Source organism: Polyergus mexicanus, unplaced genomic scaffold (genome assembly GCF_030449975.1).
Source record: "Polyergus mexicanus isolate NDT 795.1 unplaced genomic scaffold, iyPolMexi1.0 SCAF_7, whole genome shotgun sequence".
NCBI classification, from domain to species: Eukaryota; Metazoa; Arthropoda; class Insecta; order Hymenoptera; family Formicidae; genus Polyergus; species Polyergus mexicanus.
The window spans coordinates 8,363,815-8,381,018 of NW_027223327.1; the positions used below are offsets into that span (position 1 = coordinate 8,363,815).

At 39.1% G+C, this 17,204-nt stretch overlaps 2 protein-coding genes across 6 annotated transcripts in view; one reads left to right on the plus strand and one right to left on the minus strand.

Annotated features, from left to right (window-relative positions):
* LOC138935047 (uncharacterized) overlaps positions 1–12,517 on the minus strand; it is a 31,946-nt gene extending 19,429 nt beyond the window's left edge. Inside the window, exon 1 of one of the 3 annotated variants that reach the window (XM_070299332.1) lies at positions 12,319–12,517. In XM_070299332.1, the coding sequence (XP_070155433.1) occupies positions 12,319–12,350 (32 nt within the window). In that variant the 5' untranslated portion in view covers positions 12,351–12,517. The other 2 variants (XM_070299329.1, XM_070299330.1) reach the window with 2 other exon arrangements.
* Positions 12,518–15,656: 3,139 nt separating this feature from the next.
* The window catches only part of Kdm3 (Lysine demethylase 3), a 254,793-nt gene continuing 253,245 nt past the window's right edge, over positions 15,657–17,204 (plus strand). For all 3 annotated transcript variants that reach the window (XM_070298656.1, XM_070298657.1, XM_070298658.1), the window contains exon 1: positions 15,657–15,900. In XM_070298656.1, coding sequence (XP_070154757.1) covers positions 15,745–15,900 — 156 coding nt within the window. In that variant the 5' untranslated portion in view covers positions 15,657–15,744. The remainder of the gene's footprint in view (positions 15,901–17,204) is intronic.

Genomic DNA, 17,204 nt, shown 5'->3' on the forward strand with positions numbered 1-17,204 from the left:
TATTTCCGCTGTTTACTTCCCACCGATTCCCATTAATTCATTTACATTTCGCGTGCATATTTTATTTTTTAATATAACATGCCCATAATTCAATGAAAGATACTTATGGTAGTGTGTCTGTATGCATAAAAGCGCTATGTGTAACTATAGGATTTATTTATCGTACACTCAGCGCAAAATATTGCCATTTAATTCTCTTGATTTGTCATATAGTATCCAAGATAAAATATTAATTGTAAGATTTAATACTAATAATATTATAATTTATATAATATATATTTATATTAATTAAAAAGAGAGAGTATTTGTAAAAAAAATATGCTATTATATGATAAGTAAGTTTCGAATCTTTTCTGAATTAACTTATATTTAAAAAAAATAAACGCGATATCCGGTACATATAAACGATCGCGAGAAACTAAGCCTCTTGATATCGGTCTTTGTTCTCGCATAGAAATTTACAAGGAGTGTATCCTTTGGATTTGCTCTCGCACGAGATAGAATTTACTTTCTCTCGATCCGATTGTCGCGCTAGTTCGCTACCGCCTTTTTTTTATTCGCAGTCGCTTCGTGGTTGGCCGATCCTATGCACGCCCGATCGGTTCCTTTATCGTCACGTCGAAGCGGCCAGTCTCGACGGTGCAACGACCGATTAAGTGATTCGACTAACGTTTTCTAAGTGGCGATTCAAAGAGAGGCGCTCGCCTTTCCTCCGTTCATTCCTTTTCTTCCTCCTCTTCTCCTTGGCCGCGCCGACCAAGTTTCTTCTTCCCTTTCTCTCTCGACGTCCTTGCTCCTTGGAATTTTCACGAGTCTTCTCTCTTTCCTTTGCAATTGTCCTCGCTGATCCCACTTCGATTTTATTTGCGTCACCACGTCGCCGTCAGATATAAATCACCACGGTGCCGTCGTTAAAGAAGATCGTTATGCGAATCTGTTGCTTGACTCTGGAGGACATGTCGCCAATGATGATCGTCAAACGTGGATATAAGATTAAAAGGTTAAATTTCAACGATGGCGCGTGATATTTTATTTCGATCGGCTTCCTTGATTTACGGATTTTTTTTTTTCAAGCTTGTAACACTTTGTCGCTTCTGTAAAATCGTACGTTTGATCATTCGCGATACGATGCGAGTTAATAAATCTTCACGATCTCAACAGGCGCTAAACCGTTCGCCGAGGCGACGTGACGGGATCAAGGGTACGACATTCTGGCGTCAACGACAGCGTTGATTCCCTCGTCAGCAGCATCGCGTTTCTCTCGGCTCTCGGATGCAGCGATCGGATAATGACGATGATTAATCGCCTGTGTCGCCATGCTGATCGAACATTTGCGAGAATCCGACGAGCGATTTAAGAGACAGCCGTCACGTTTTATTCCGCCAACACCACCATCCAGTACGTTCACTGTAAATTCTTCTATTCAATGATATTTACAATCTTGTCTTGGATATTATCGTTGTAAAATTCATGCTTATGTCTTCCTCAATTCCATACCAGATTCAGAAGGGCGCAAAATGTTACTATCTTGAATCTTAAAATCTTAGATATAAAACAATCGTAGGTTTATCGACTCGGACGCTATTTTTAACATGTAGATTCTCGCTTGTGTGTACCGAGCTTGGTAATTGGCAGTGTCTTGAGGTAATCTAGAACAGTATTGTTCTATTTTAAATTCTGAAATCGGAGCACCATGTGAGAGATAAAAGTTTCACGATATCTTCACAGTCTAGTTTACTCGAATGTTATTGTTAACGCAATAAAATCTTGTTTGCGTGATCGATTTAGCAATCCCTTAAAATACTCGGTAGCTGTTCTGTTCTATTCTCAAGATCTGTGTTTCGAGGTAAAATTTGTAGGTTGCAACAGAAACGCAGATCATAGTCGATCGATGCGAATCTGATTCGGTTAATATTTCATGATGATTTTATCGCTGGTGATTTGCGTTGTAAGGTATCCTCGCGGAAACGATCCGAGAAACTGCGCTCCTAATACACGCACGAACGAACTGAGAGATGTAATTTCTTTGCACTTCTCCTGAGGCGACCAGTGGGAGCTTTTTGTCTCGCGTGTCTGTCCCACGAGCATCGCGACGCCCCAACTGGAAGCCGGCCACTTCTACGCTTGGGTTTATATTTAAACAGCGGAGCGCCGCTGACGACGAAACCGACGTCGATGTCGACGCATCGGGAAAGACGATGCGTCGACCGGACGTCGAGAAGAAAGAACGAGAAAATCGGACAAAATAATATACATCGAGAGAAATACTACAGATTGAAAAAAAAAAAAAAAATCTCCGCTTTTGCGAAATGAAAACATCTCTGAGACATGTGATGTATGGTATTGGCGTACAGGTAAAATATACGGTGATGTTTAAAAGAGAAATATTATTCGAGAAGAAAAGCTTGCGAATGGAATTCGTATATAAATATACAAAGTGTATGGCGCGTACGATAAAATAGAAGGTGAGACGGTTGCATAATAATTCATGAGACAATCGTATTCAATGCTTATCATTTTCGAATATTTTCGATATCTTTTTTTCGTATATATTTTGTTTTATTTATAAATAGTTAACAATTTAAAATATATGGTAACTGTAAATGCAATAAAGATGTATGATTAAAGCTTCTTTTTTTAATCGTCAATTGTGGTGTGATTTTTTTGATTCCGTTACATTTCTTTCGCGACGTTTTAGCACAATACACAAAAATGCATGCGCGTGGCATGTATGAGCCATCGGAAAATCCATGCTAATAAAAGAACGTATAAATATCAACGCCACAGGATCACGGACCTCCCACGCTGATACGCATTTATCCGACACTTTAAACTGGGACTACCCAGCAAAATTCATACGTGATAAATGAATATTTAACGATTTGCAATGGAAAGAAAGCCTGTGACAAAATATATGTGAATTTCGATTATCATTGCTCAATTATTAGAATCAGGATTGTTAATATAAACAATAACCATTTAATTTAAAGCATAATCTTGTTTAATAAATCAAACAGAGAGAGATCGATATAATAACATTAACAATTAAACATTTATTAAACCACATTTTATAAATAAACAAAATTCGTAGTCGCACATGTCGCTAATATATCATCCATCAATTTTGAGACACGCTATATTTAAAAAATATCTTAGCTAATTATGTATCTCTTTCTATTTCTCGATGTTTTATCGTGCAATATATGAACGTTTTCTTTTAATAATCAGTTTGGCAAACACAAAGTGCGTATATTGAAATCGGAGTACTGGCAAATGAATTAATCTTTACAATCCGAGTCCACAAGTACGTTCGATCTCCATCGATAAATATTGCAGGGCAAACCATTGTATCTTCCCTTCGTTTCGTCACGCTCGCGAAACGTGCGTTCTCGAAAAAGGGGAATCCCCGAAGGAGCTTCTCGATGGTCTCGAATGCTCGGCGTTCCGGCACGCCGTTCGAATCTTCGCAAGATCCTCCTTTTTCTTTTCTACCCGTCTGCCCACGCGTTCAAACAACCTACCACCCATTCGTAAAGGAGATAAAAGGACGAGTAGACGAAGGAGAGCAAAGAGAGAGATCTGGGCTAAGCAAAAAAAAAGAAAACCAAATACAAGATCGGAGAAGGAGAGAAAGCGTGATATATGGAGAAAGAGATGGTTCGTGTGTGCTTGTTCGTGTGAGGGAGAACATCGCCGCGGACGTATCAGGACGTAGAGTTTCGGGGTACGCCCAAAGGGTCATCACCCTTTCGTGGCAAATCCCCCTCCTCGCTTGTGTGCATGCCGTCCTTCTATTTTCTCCCTCCCCCTCCCTCCTCCTCCTTCTTCCTCTTTCGTCTTCTCTTTCGCTGGACTGGCCCCCACTCCAACAGTGCACCCCCGTGTGACGTGCACTTTTACTCCCTGGCGCGTCTCCAGGGACGAAGAAATACGGTTCGCCCCGCGAGAAAATGGCGTAATTATATACGAGAGCAAGAAGGAGAAGAAGGACGCGTAAATCACGATGGCGAGGAAGCAACGGGGCGTGCAAGACTTCGGCGAGGAGTCTCGCATCCGCAGAAAACACGGTTCGAAAAAGAGTTCCGAGAACTCCTCTCCCTCCTTTCACGAAATCAGGAAAAGATGAAAACTTTGAGAGGGCTAAGGGCGTTGTGTTCTCCCTCGCGACGTTTCTACTATTTAAAAAAAATTATTTTCCGTTTGTCTTGTTAGAGTCATTTGCGTACTTTTATAGAAACAGAAACAATTCTTTAATTTTAAAACCGAAAATACACCGATTTCGAATCTTGTTAAGAAAGCTTTCTCCCTTCAGTCGTTCCGTTCTCATAATGGTATAAGAGCATTGCTGCGTCGCGAACGACTATATTTGTGGTTCAATATCCTCCTCATTATGATGGCGTCACCTCAGAAGAGAGCCGCTTGCGTGACTCGCTTCTTGATAACGTGACTGACAGCCGATGGAGATTCAAGCTTCGCGGATCATACAATGATGATACGAGTACAATGCTCGGCACGATATGTCATCGTCTTTCATAAAATGCTCGATGCATGACATCGCATAAAAGTTTCAAAACGCGACTATCGTTTATTAATTATTATTTAAGTAATGAGTTTATTAATCATTAATAAAGTAATGATGTAAAAAGAAAAATGACAAAATAAATGTATAATATACTAGAAGAAAAAAATATATAATAGTCATAATAAAAATATAAAAAATATAAAAAATATAATCAAAAATAAAATAAAAATACTTACATGAACGATAACCGATTGCTTATATATGTATCGCAAATGAAAAATTTTAGTTTAACCAATTAATATTATTACGAAAAGAATATGTAAGCCATGTAAAAGAAAGACAGAAAGAAAGATGCGATAATTTCTCGATTAGGCTGTTAAAATGAAATAGATTTAATGTAATCATACGAAAGATTATTACTGGCATCCACTTCGAACCGTGACATATTTTTTTATTTAATCGAAACGAGAGGCTCGAGATGCAAATCACAACGCAATCTCGGTATCCATAATGTTGATGAAGCGAGTATCCTTCTTCGGCCAGCGCGACTGACGATAAAATTTGCCACAGGATACATAAATGGATTTTAATATTAATCTACGACCGTTAATGACAGGCTGCACGTTGCGAGATGCTGATGTAAAATTACAAACCGCTCCACGTACCGCTTTATTTATTGTTATAAATCTACATCTATACTTATAGATCGATCGTTCGAACGTATAATTACGAATCTGCGTAACGGAACAATCAATATGCACGAGTCTTTCGATGTATTGATAACTAAATACTGCCATGTTCGAGAAAATTAATAATTGTAAGGTATTAATAAAGTACGTTATTACTAAATTTGATTATTTTTACGAAACCTTATGTATAAGTATAAATTTGTACAAGTAAATATATGTATATATGTATACATCATTTATATTCCGTTGCAAATTATTTCAAAAAACATTTCAAAAAATACTCTCATAAATCACTTTAAAATTGAGACATCTTTTATCCATCTTCTATTTTTTCTACATTTTTTAAATTGTTCCATTTATGCCATTTCTCCTGTGCAAATTCTATTTATAATTAACGTACGATTTAATTAGATGTATGTCTCCGATTTGTTTCTTTCTTGGTTGAAAGTATAAAAACTGTGTATTGATCGTAATAAAACTTTTCCCGTTTCCGTACTGAAAGACTAAAGGCCGCCGTAATTAAGGAGACGACAAAATCCCGTTGAAATTTCCTTATTTTCAGGGCGGAAGCTCCGAGTTTCCGTATTCGACGTCGGAGACAACGGGAAAAAAATTATGCGTCATGGGTACCGGGGGACTCCCGCATCTCGTAATTAGCAAGCGGCGCATTCTCAATTATTCTAATGAGAGCAATGACGTCACGAGACTGCGTTCTGAGAATCCCGGAGTTGAATCGGCTAGAAATATTATTGCGCCGCATCAACATGACTTTTTTCCTTTCTCTTCTTTTCTCTCTCTCTCTCTCTCTCTTCCTTTCCCTAGCTTTTCTTTTTTTTTTTGCAATGTCGTTGCAAGAGAAGCCTTTAAGTACCCGAGGCCTTTTCACGCGGATTTCCCTTTGCCGTGAGAGCGCGTCGCGTAATAAAAAAAACCTAATCAGTTTTATATGACGGTACAATTGTGTTTTAGAGTACAGAGACTTTTGACATACACATATACAGTTACGCGTGCGTATGGATATGTTTTTGCGTATATATATATATCCGCGCGACTTCAAAAGTCGCCGCACGGCCGGATGCAGCGCGTGCGGTAATAACGCGATCGTTATTCTTGATATGCAAAGTGGAAATAAATGTGAAATGCGGGTTACGAGATCAACGATGTCCGGCGAGCTTGGAATAAATCATAAATTATGTATAACATAGCTTAGTTTAGTGATGTAAAAAAATTTCACTTATCTCTTATACACTGTGTGCTTTTATTTTTTCGCACATTCATAAATTTCTTTCATAATTATCTTTCTTTCGAAATTATCCTTTAAATACCTTTACAATTTTGATTTCGTTAAATAATACTTTACTTTTTTCTATAAAATTTGAATAATAATAATATATCTTATATACTTAAACATGTTTAAAACAAAATTATCTGCATTGAAAGCTATGAAATTTTTAATATATATATTTTTAGTGAGTTCTAATAAACAAATTTAAATTTTGTAAGATTTTATATCACTATACTTGTGCGAAATTTTTGTTTTAATAAGATTTACGCGACAAAGTAGACAAAGTAAAATAATACCACGGCATATCCAAATATTTATTGATTTTAGTGTTAATAACGGATCATTTAAACAAGAGTCGCATTTCTGCGATGTTGAAGAATTTCGTGCGGTCCGTCGTAAATATATGCGACCCCTCCGTTATTTTGCTCTCGTTGACTCGACGAGAGGAGTAGGATAAGACCGAAGGGAGAGCTAAATAAGCTCCCGCCGCCCTTCACGCGATGGTCGAGTAGACGTCGAGGGCGCCACGACGAGTCTGTGTGAGGGCGAGAAAGGTTAACGCGATCTCTCGTACAAGGGTGTACGGAATATTGATTCGCACCGGTGTTAGAAGCCTTCTAGTCCCGTAAGTGTACGTTTGAGAAAGACAAACGCGAATGCACACACGTATAAAAGATTGCGATGTCATTAGAAAATATTTTAAAGAGCCGTTATATTATTAATGTAAAAATCTCTTGGAAAACAAACGCTTGCTGTAAATTTTTAATTCTGATCTTAATTACTTTTAAACATCTATTTAAATTTTTAAATTTCGATACTTAAAACGCTTAAAATTTCCAATACTTAATTATTTCTTAAATAGTGTTTAATTTTGAATAAGCTTGAAATTTTAAAGACAGATTATATTTCCATAAAAAGATTAATAAAGAGTAATTAAGATATGGAAATACTGGAAAAACTATATCTTCTTTTCCACAAGTAGAATAAATTAAAAAAATTGATTTCATTATATAATTGCAATCCGAAAGCAAAAATAAATTATATTAATCTATAAAATTCATTCTTTTAAATTTATAAAGTCGTATCTATACAGGGTGTCCGACATGTAAGTAGCCAAACGAAAAGTGGAGATAGATCGGGTCAACCTGAAGCGAAAAGTCCATTTTGCTAAATTCGCAATAATTATTATGTTATTAATTAAAATGTATCAGCCAATGAGCGCGTGGGAAGCGGTAGGCCGGAATCGATAGAAATGTAAAATGGCTTACTTGTTTATGTCTCTTAGCGTCGGAAGTATCAGCTGAGCGAGAGAGGCGGAGTCACGCAGCGAGCGGCGAGCGACACCGCGCCGAAAAATAATTATCACGCGTCGAGTGACGAGCGATGTCACCGCGCCGGAAAATAATTATCCTCTCCAATTGTTTTTTCGATGGCAAGACGATGATGCCCTATCATTTCCACACCACCTTACGGTAGATAACTATGCATACGACAAGGAGGACCACATTTCGAATTTTTACATTAAATATTGAGAGTCGATTAGGCCTACGGGGGAAACTACTATAAAAAAGCGCACCAAGCTATCTATCGCAAGGTGATGTGGAAATGATAAGGCATCATTGTCTTGCCATCGAAAAAACAATTCGAGAGGATAATTATTTTCCGGCGCGGCGACATCGCTCGTCACTCGATGCGTGATAATTATTTTTCGGCGCGGTGTCGCTCGCCGCTCGCTGCGTGACTCCGCCTCTCTCGCTCAGCTGATACTTCCGACGCTAAGAGACATAAACAAGTAAGCCATTTTACATTTCTATCGATTCCGGCCTACCGCTTCCCACGCGCTCATTGGCTCAGACATTTTAATTAATAACATAATAATTATTGCGAATTTAGCAAAATGGTATAGGACTTTTCGCTTCAGGTTGACCCGATCTATCTCCACTTTTCGTTTGGCTACTTACATGTCGGACACCCTGTATATAAAATAGACATATCTTTCACGTTATAGACTTACTTTATTTCCGTTTTAAAATCTTTGATTCCCACCATAAATCTCATATAAAAAAAATTTCAATGAAGACTATCTGTTGTTTAATATTTATCATCTATTTGTTTAATATTCAAATTCAATAGCTAACAAATTCGACTTAGAATTCTCACAATATATACATATAAGATTTCTATCAATATCTTTCAAAACAATAATAAATTGTTATTGTTCGTGTGTTGTGTGTAAGATAATAAATATCAAAAATTTTCTTCAAGTTTAAGAATTTTATTAAAGAATTTTATTAAAAATTAAAATTAAATATAGATATTTTTATACAAATAAAATTGTATACAGTCGCACATGGGCGTCCTTCGTGCAACGACGAGTACCACCCTCCTGTTGCCAACCAGGCATCGATCCAACGAGACCAAGTTTCTTCTTATACAAGAAGCATCTCTTTCTTCCTCTCCCTCCTTCCCTCTCTCTCTCTCTCTCTCTCTCTCTCTCTCTCTCTCTCTCTCGGTGTACTCATTTCCTTCCATCGATAGCTTTTTTCCAAAAGGATTCGCGAGAGTATGAGGGGCGCGCGGAAAAAGCACGGGAATATAGAAACCGTCGCGAAAAGACCATTATTGTTAGATACAGATGTACTCGATGTCGAGTGCTATTTCCGTGCCGATCGAAATGCGTGTGTTCTATGCACAAAAGAGCAAGATGAGAGAAACTTAACCCTTTGAAACCCAATGGTTTCGATTCGAAAATCCTCTGGAAGCCTCTATTTTATCGAAGATCTATCGAAACTAAATTTTGCAAAAATATTTGTGGATCAAAACCGTTTGAATTTTAAAAGATTAAAGAGTATTCTTCGACCAATATTTTCAACCGTACATATACTAACAAAAACTTAATTTGCTTCAATTACCGTTTTCAGATTGATAAAATATAACAGCGGAAAAAATATACACAAAGAAAGAAAGAAAGAAAGAAAGAGAAATGTTGCTTTAATGACAAGATTTTATTAAAATTAAAAGATTTTGACAATTTAAGATTTTTTACAACCTAAATAAAACGCAAAAATTGTATTTGTCAATTAACATGAGATTAATATAGATAATATAGGTAAATAAGTTGACTTTCTTTTTGTAAAATTTCATTGTCAAGATGTTTGAAGTTCAATATTAAACAGTTGAGACGAAAATTGACCGTCATTCACGAATATTTACTTTTGAAACATCCTGCATATATCCGAAAAAGGCATAAATTTTCTATAAAGTCACCATAAAGCGCGCGTGCAAATATAGATAGTGCGTAATGGAGTGTGCACTACAGGAAATGTATACATAGTAGTTATGGCGTTGTGGAATAGCAGAAATGCATTTGGTAAACCGGATGCACTTTAATATGTAGTACTTTTTATATTTTACTCGAGAATCCTTCTTCTATATAAGAGTGTTTTACGCGTAAAAGTATCTATGAGTTTTTCAATTTAAGATTATATTTGTATTCGGTGATATTTAATATTTGACCAAATCGCGATTCATTCCTTTTGCATTATTTGCTGTATTTTGAATTTGAATTAAAAATTCGTTGTTAATTTATATGGTATAACCGTCTTCTGTATGATATAAACTTAATTTTGTTAGTTTTACAACAACAACAAGATTTTATCATCTTACACCAATTCTGTACATATGTTTAAAAAAAAAGATAAGAATGAAGATATCATTTTTGATAGCGTTTTATCATTAGTATTAAATCCAATAAAATTGAGATTTATAATATTTATCATCATTTATCAATATCAACGTATTTGTTCCCATAGATTTGGTAAAACTTTTCTTCGGTTCTCTGCATCGCGCAAAAAAAAAAAAAAAAAAAAAAATTGCGCGATTCGTCGATCGCCGTTTACCTTGTGCCAGATCTCTGACCAACGTTTTCTCCGTTTCGTTCTAATTTATTATCAAGTGCAGCGTGCGACCCCGTGAGTCACATGACAAGTCGCCGACGAGAGATCGGGACGGACGTTCACGCACATTGTCGCACGAGCGGGAATATGCGTGAGTGTGTAAGCGCAGCCGGACACACCGTAAACAAAACGTGCCTCTTATGTTAGCGAGGGAGAGCGAACAGTGCAACGACCTGCGCTATTGTGTGACGTAGTTTTCGAATCAGCTGACGCGGCGGGATGGGATGCATCGTTCGCTTATCGCGCGCGCGCGATTGCTACGACATTCGGTTCGCTTAGAATAACGATCACGTTATTCTATTATTTTCCGATTATGAGACAATATCTGCGTTCTTGAAAATCTCGTCATGTGCGTGGCGCGAAAAATATATCTTAAATATCATTTTGATCTTAATCCTTTTTTGAAATTGTTTCAATCTGATATAAAAGTTATGTGTTTAAAGAATTATTACGTAAGATTTTCTATGTATATGGAAGATTCTAATGTATTTAAGTATAATCAATCTATTTTAAAACTCGTTAGACTTCTTTATATCTTCTCACATAACAAAGTATGGTTCATTTCTCTGATTGCACACATATTAAAAAATATTTTAAAATAGGTACGCGATGTTAACAAATGTATAGAATAATAAATTAAAATTTATAAGAAAAAAATTGTTTTCAAGTTGCTAATATTACTACAATAATAACAATGACATATTATTCTTATACAATTTGATAATGATATTGTCGAAGAATATTATTTATTTATTTTTTCTACATTTTTTCATCCAAAAATATATGTAGGTGACAACTATATAATTTTTTTAAATTCATCAACATTTAAAAATATAAAAAGAGCCGTCCGTAACGTTCCTGGGCAATTAATTACTTAATAGGACATGTTCGTCATTGCGTATACATTGCTCTGGTTTTCGTAAGCGAAGGTAATACCGATAATCATACTTGGAGTTTTGTAACATTGCGTATATCTTGACGTATAGATAGAAACGTTGGGTTAGGTTAGGTTAGGTTATGTCCTTACCACAACAGATTGTTGCAAGACCAGCGTTCGCTTTCACTCTAGCGCTGATTCAACGATACGCATTAATTAAGGATCTGAATTTTATCATCGCTCACGCGAGAGACCTTTATCTCTTCCACGAAATAAGACTCTTTGTTCTTGTTGCGTTAATCGTATCTCGACTGCGCATTAAAATGTTAGTGACATTGATCATCTTACCTTTGCTCCGGATTCTGTCGACGGTGTTCTTCTTCCACCTCTCCTTCTTTCCGGATTTAAACTTCTCCGGCCTCTTGCGACACTCCTTCGTATCCACTACGAAGATTCTGCTGTATCGAGGATCTGGCCAAACATGGGAATGCTTCTCGTCGATATCTGGACGCGATGACACAATCTTCCACCATGAGGGAGATAGAGAAAGAATTTACCGATGGTCGTTCAACGACGGATGGACGAATCCGATCGCCTCGCCAGCTGGGTCAAATTACAGCCTTCGTATTTTGTTCTCTTTGTCATAACAGCGAACTGTCGGAAGCGAGCGACAAAAGAGAGCGAGAGAGATAGATGCACAAAGAACGTATATATGCGCGGTATCTATAGAGACGGACCACCGATCGAGCGAACGGTTAAGGCAGGGAAGGCGACGGGATCACTTTACGCGAGAATCGAATGAAACGTCTCGCGTGGCGACTTCACGTCAAGCGATACGCGTAGAGCCGTCGCTGCGCGAGTAAAAATAAACTCTACACAGGATATTCTCGGACGGCGAACGATGGCGATGGCTCGGAGTCGCGCAGTCGACCCAAGTCGACACACGGCGCTTTTTCCGATCATGCTCGGACGTCGAATCGTATACTCACATGACGAGACGCGAGACGATGGACGATATCATATTAACGGATATCTTGCGTCTCGGCGGGACGCACGCGAACGGCTAGAAACGAACGACTAAATGCGGACAGCCGTCTGTAGCACCGCTGGCTCACAGGTCAGCCATGTTGGACTGGCAGCTGGCTGAATGCTGCTGCGCGCTGTGACGTCATAGCGTGTTTTGATCACGTGACGCGTCAGCACCGTATAGATCGCGAGTTTAACCAAGCGCATTTATTTAATCGAGACGATGATGCTAGTAAATTCTTGCTTCATAAATATTAGATGAATTAAATCGATTCGTTCGTTCCTTTTTTTTCTATATAAGGTTTGTAATCAAATTTTAATTTTAATTAATTTGAAAAAATTTTAACATATATTACACGATCGGAAGTATTCGTAAATTTTTTTCTTTTTTTTATTTCACTGACCATTTTTTTTCTACTTCACTGACGTGCTGTATTAAAGTACGATTGATCGTAGTTTTTTATATTAGGCAATACATTTCACTAAAATTTTTCCAGACATTTCACCGATTTCAAAAATTGCAAGCATAAAACGTTTTCTCCCGGTAACCCGCTAAGCACGTAAATAAACAAATTTTCCAGTCACAAGAGAGAGAGAGAGAGAGAGAGAGAAAAGAAAACTAAAAAGTAGGATAAGAAAATAGAAAAAGAGAGAAAAAGAACAGAGAAATTCCATCGGCGAAACGTCTTCTGGTTCACCACGAGACTGCGAACAAACACAAATCCCGCAGTGAAAAAGGAGGAAATGTTGACTAGAAATCTTGATAATTTTACGTAAAGCTTTCTATACCAAGATATAAAAGGAAGGTTTCTTCGTTTACCCGCATTCCCATAAATTTTTCATTAAAAAAAATGAATAATATCAAGATAGAAGAATGAAAAATTTGATTTATACCGCGAATATCCCAATGCTTTTCGTATCTGGCACGATATAATATTAATGACTCATAAACTCATTTTCATCGACTAATCTAGCTTTGCAAATAAAAAGAAATCTTCTCTCCAAATTTATAAAAATTCACATATTTCGAGGCGTAGAAATCGAATGTGTTCAAAATACATAAAATATGTATACATATAAATTTCGATAAAATCGGAAGGAAGGGGCGGATGGGCGGGGGAGGAGATTCTTCCATAAATTTATTTCGTTCCTTTGATACTTACGACACTCGAACGCAATTATACCTGCAGCTCAAACGTTCCGGTGTTACAAATAATCGCGTAATATTGTAGACAAGCGGAAAATCAGCCATATTGCGTTCGCATTAATATCTAGAAATTTCGGAATCAGACTAGTTTTAACGAAACTGAATCAACCGTAACGGAATCGAATCAGCTCTAACGGAATCGGAAGATGTTTATACCTCGCGCGTGATCAAATCGGAACATTTGTAGTGCGGATTGAATCGCGATCGAGTCTCGTAGGCGTTGAAATAATGAAATCAGTAATTGTAATTAATATCATCGTTGTATAATTGATACCATGAACGTGGCAACTCTATGTGATTATATTACGATAATTATATATTACAATATAACTATACGTATTACGGTATAAGATTTTCATTTCATTATCCGAGTTATGATTTTGATATTAAGAATAAAATATCGTCTTTTTTTGTAAATAAATCAGGTGACTTTATGTCAAACATTTATGATATAACAAACGTGCTTTAAAGATCGAACTAAAAATTACTAGAAGACTCTTTCTCTTAATTATTCCTATTACCAAAAGATAAAAATTTGCATTTTCAAAGAAGAAATACTCGCTCATCCTCGTCTGAAGAAGGGAAAAGCGCTGAAAAAAAACTCGGGGGTTATATATGCGGCGTATGTATGTCGATAAGTAAGTACAGTACAGTACGTACACATGCGGTGAGAGAAGATATAGGCAACGACGACTCTCCTCTAGGCGCTCACCACCCTAGTGGTTGCTCTCTCTCTCTCTCTTTCGCGCTACTCGCGCGCGCGACCCCACGCGTCTCGCAGTCGGTACTACGGGTCTAAAACAACCTACCTTCGTGACAGTCTCTCGTGCGATGGATAGCGGCGAAGCGAGGCGCGACGTTCCGCTTTGAGGCGCGGAGTGGGGGTGAGGAACCGAGAAAAAGAATAGGGGTGGGAGAGAGAGAGCGCGCGCTCGCTCCACTAGCGAACAAGCCGGAGGTGGGGAAACGTAGCGGAGCGGGAGAAGGTTGAACAGACTGGTGGGAGAGGCGCGCGCGACGTGGGGAAGGTGTACGGGTCGCGGGAAGGAGCTTTGCCTCCCTGCCGTCCGCCCGCAGTGCGCGCTACGCGATATCACTAGTCGGTCATGTATTTGTCATTCTCACGTTCACATTGGTACCGTTCGGAGTCCTTCGTTAACCGCGTTGGTGGTACCGCTACCGCCGTTCACCGTCGCGTAGTGTGTGATGTCCGATAGTGTTACACCTGGTGTGCGTTCCGGAAGTTGAAAGTGTGTCCGGTTCGAGAGCTCCGTGCGCGCGGACGTCAACACAGTGCAAGAGAGTAAGCGCCGTCGTTCTCTCTCCCTCTCCTTCTGTCTTTCGTCAGATCGGTCGTCTTGGACCTATCGCGCGCGTATCGGGACATATATTATATACCGATAATACGAAAAAGTGCGCGCGCACTTGGGTCGGTGGCGCGGAGAATCGCGCACGCCGGGAGAGCGGAGAGAAAACAGGAAAACACGGTGAAGCGAGACGCGAACGGCGAGAAGATAGCGCCGGACAGAGAGGGAGAGGTACGTTTGAAGTGGTACGTTTGCGCGAACGACGAGTCTCGTGGCTGTTTTCACGGAGAGAAGTCTCTCGTTCGTTGGCGCGCGCGTTCATCGAACGCAAAGAGAAATAAGGAGTGGCTGAGTGCGGAGTGTGTTGAGTAAAGGAAGGAGCGAGATAAAGAGAGTGACCGGCGGTCGCCTCATCGGCCTCATGGCTCTGTTGTTTAATGGCCCTTCGTGATCGCGCGCGACAGGAAGAGATCGGCCGCGGAGTGTTGCTTTGTGCCGTCGAGGAATAGTGATCGCTCGTGACAGTGTCCGCCGTCGCGTCCCCTCCCCCGCTCGTACAGTGCGGTGCGTGCGACTGTTATTGTTTTTCCTTTTTGTTTTTGGGGGCGAGGCACGCTCCTCGGAGGATAGAAGGAAAAACCGGGTCGGCGACAGGGAGGCAGGGAAGCGAGAGAGAGCGAGCGGAGCGAGAGAGAAGACGGAAGAGGAGCGGGAACAGTGGGGGTGGGAGACAGGGGGCGCCTACTCTGGCGCGCGGCGCGACGCGGGGGGCGGGGGAGGGGGACGGGCGAGGGAAAGGGTGACTGGCGGACCCGGCTGTGGCGATCCGAAGCCCAAGTCGCGGATTCGGCACGCCGCGGTCTACCGATCGTAATATGGCGTACAAGTTTCGCGAGGAGATCGTGGGAAAGAGGTTCCTCTCGGTCAGTGGTTTCACCAAGCTGAAGGTGAATAAGATTAGTGAGTGGGGTTGGCGTGCGGGAGTGATACGTGCTGCCAGTCACAGGGATAACGGCTGTCATGATCTTCAGGTGAGTGATCCACGATGAAAAGAATCATTTATACTTTCCGTTTCTCGTAATTTCGAAAATGCCGAAACGTTTATACGAGATGATGATCGCGGTTATCCTAGATTCGTCCGCGGATAGACGATAATATGTATACATAATATACGACACCATACATTCCTCGACCTGGCGTCGCGCGTGCGACGTCTCGCGTCGCGCCGTTTGTGTTTACATCAGCGCGTGACCTTTCGTACGTTGTGTATCTCCCGATAGCACTCTCGGACCATTGACGATTGTTCCGCGAATCTCCTTAACAACATGTTATTGTTACGAGAAATGGAATTCGTCGTGTCAATCCGTAGAGTTCGATGGTAAATATGCGGACAAATACAGTGTGTATTATATTAAATAGACAAACCCCGAATGTGTCGCGAATATTATTTTCGTAATTCTTTCGGAGTTATCTCCTCTTCTCTCTTTTATCAGAAAATTATATTCTATTTAAATTAATATTATAATTATATATTAAATTGTGCTTATGTATGTATATTACGCTTTTGGAAACTACGCAATGATACGATGTTTCGATTGAAATTATCATTATTACAGACGATAAGAGAATAAATTTCGAATAATATCTATGTTATATACAGGGTGTCCCCAATTTAAATGGCGAAACTTTAGGAGAGTGTAGGGAACAGAAAAGCTAAGACAGAAAGTTCTTTAGAGGTTTGCTCGTTTTTGCTCCATTTTGGAGAAAATTACAAAAAAGGAAACAAAACAAGTTTTTGTTTCTTTACTTATTTATTTACATTTTATTTACATTATCATCCATTTAATGCAGATATTGTCCAAAATGATGCCCTCTTGCTCAGCAATGCAAGCATTACATCTAGCACTGACCTCATTAATTGCAGCTAGACATTGTTCTAATGATATTTGGTGCACTGCATCTATGATTCTATGGTCTCTTAATTGCTCTCTTGAATTAATTGGCGCCGTAAACATCAAGTGTTTACATATGTAAGGAATCTTGAAGCAGAAAATTTATTCGGTGCCAATCGACTCAAGAGAGCAACTGACAACGAGATTGAATTTTTGTGATTTTCTCTAAAATCACAAACGAGGAACAAAAACGAGCAAACCTCTAAAGGACTTCTCGTCTTAGTTTTTCGATCCCCTACACGCTCTTGAAGTTTTGCCATTTAAATTCGGGACACCCCGTATATTATTAATCGTGAATATTTTTGATTTGTGTGTGTGTGTGTGTGAAAAGATTATAATGAAATTGCCATCGATCTCAGCGCAGACGCATATTTCTAAGAATT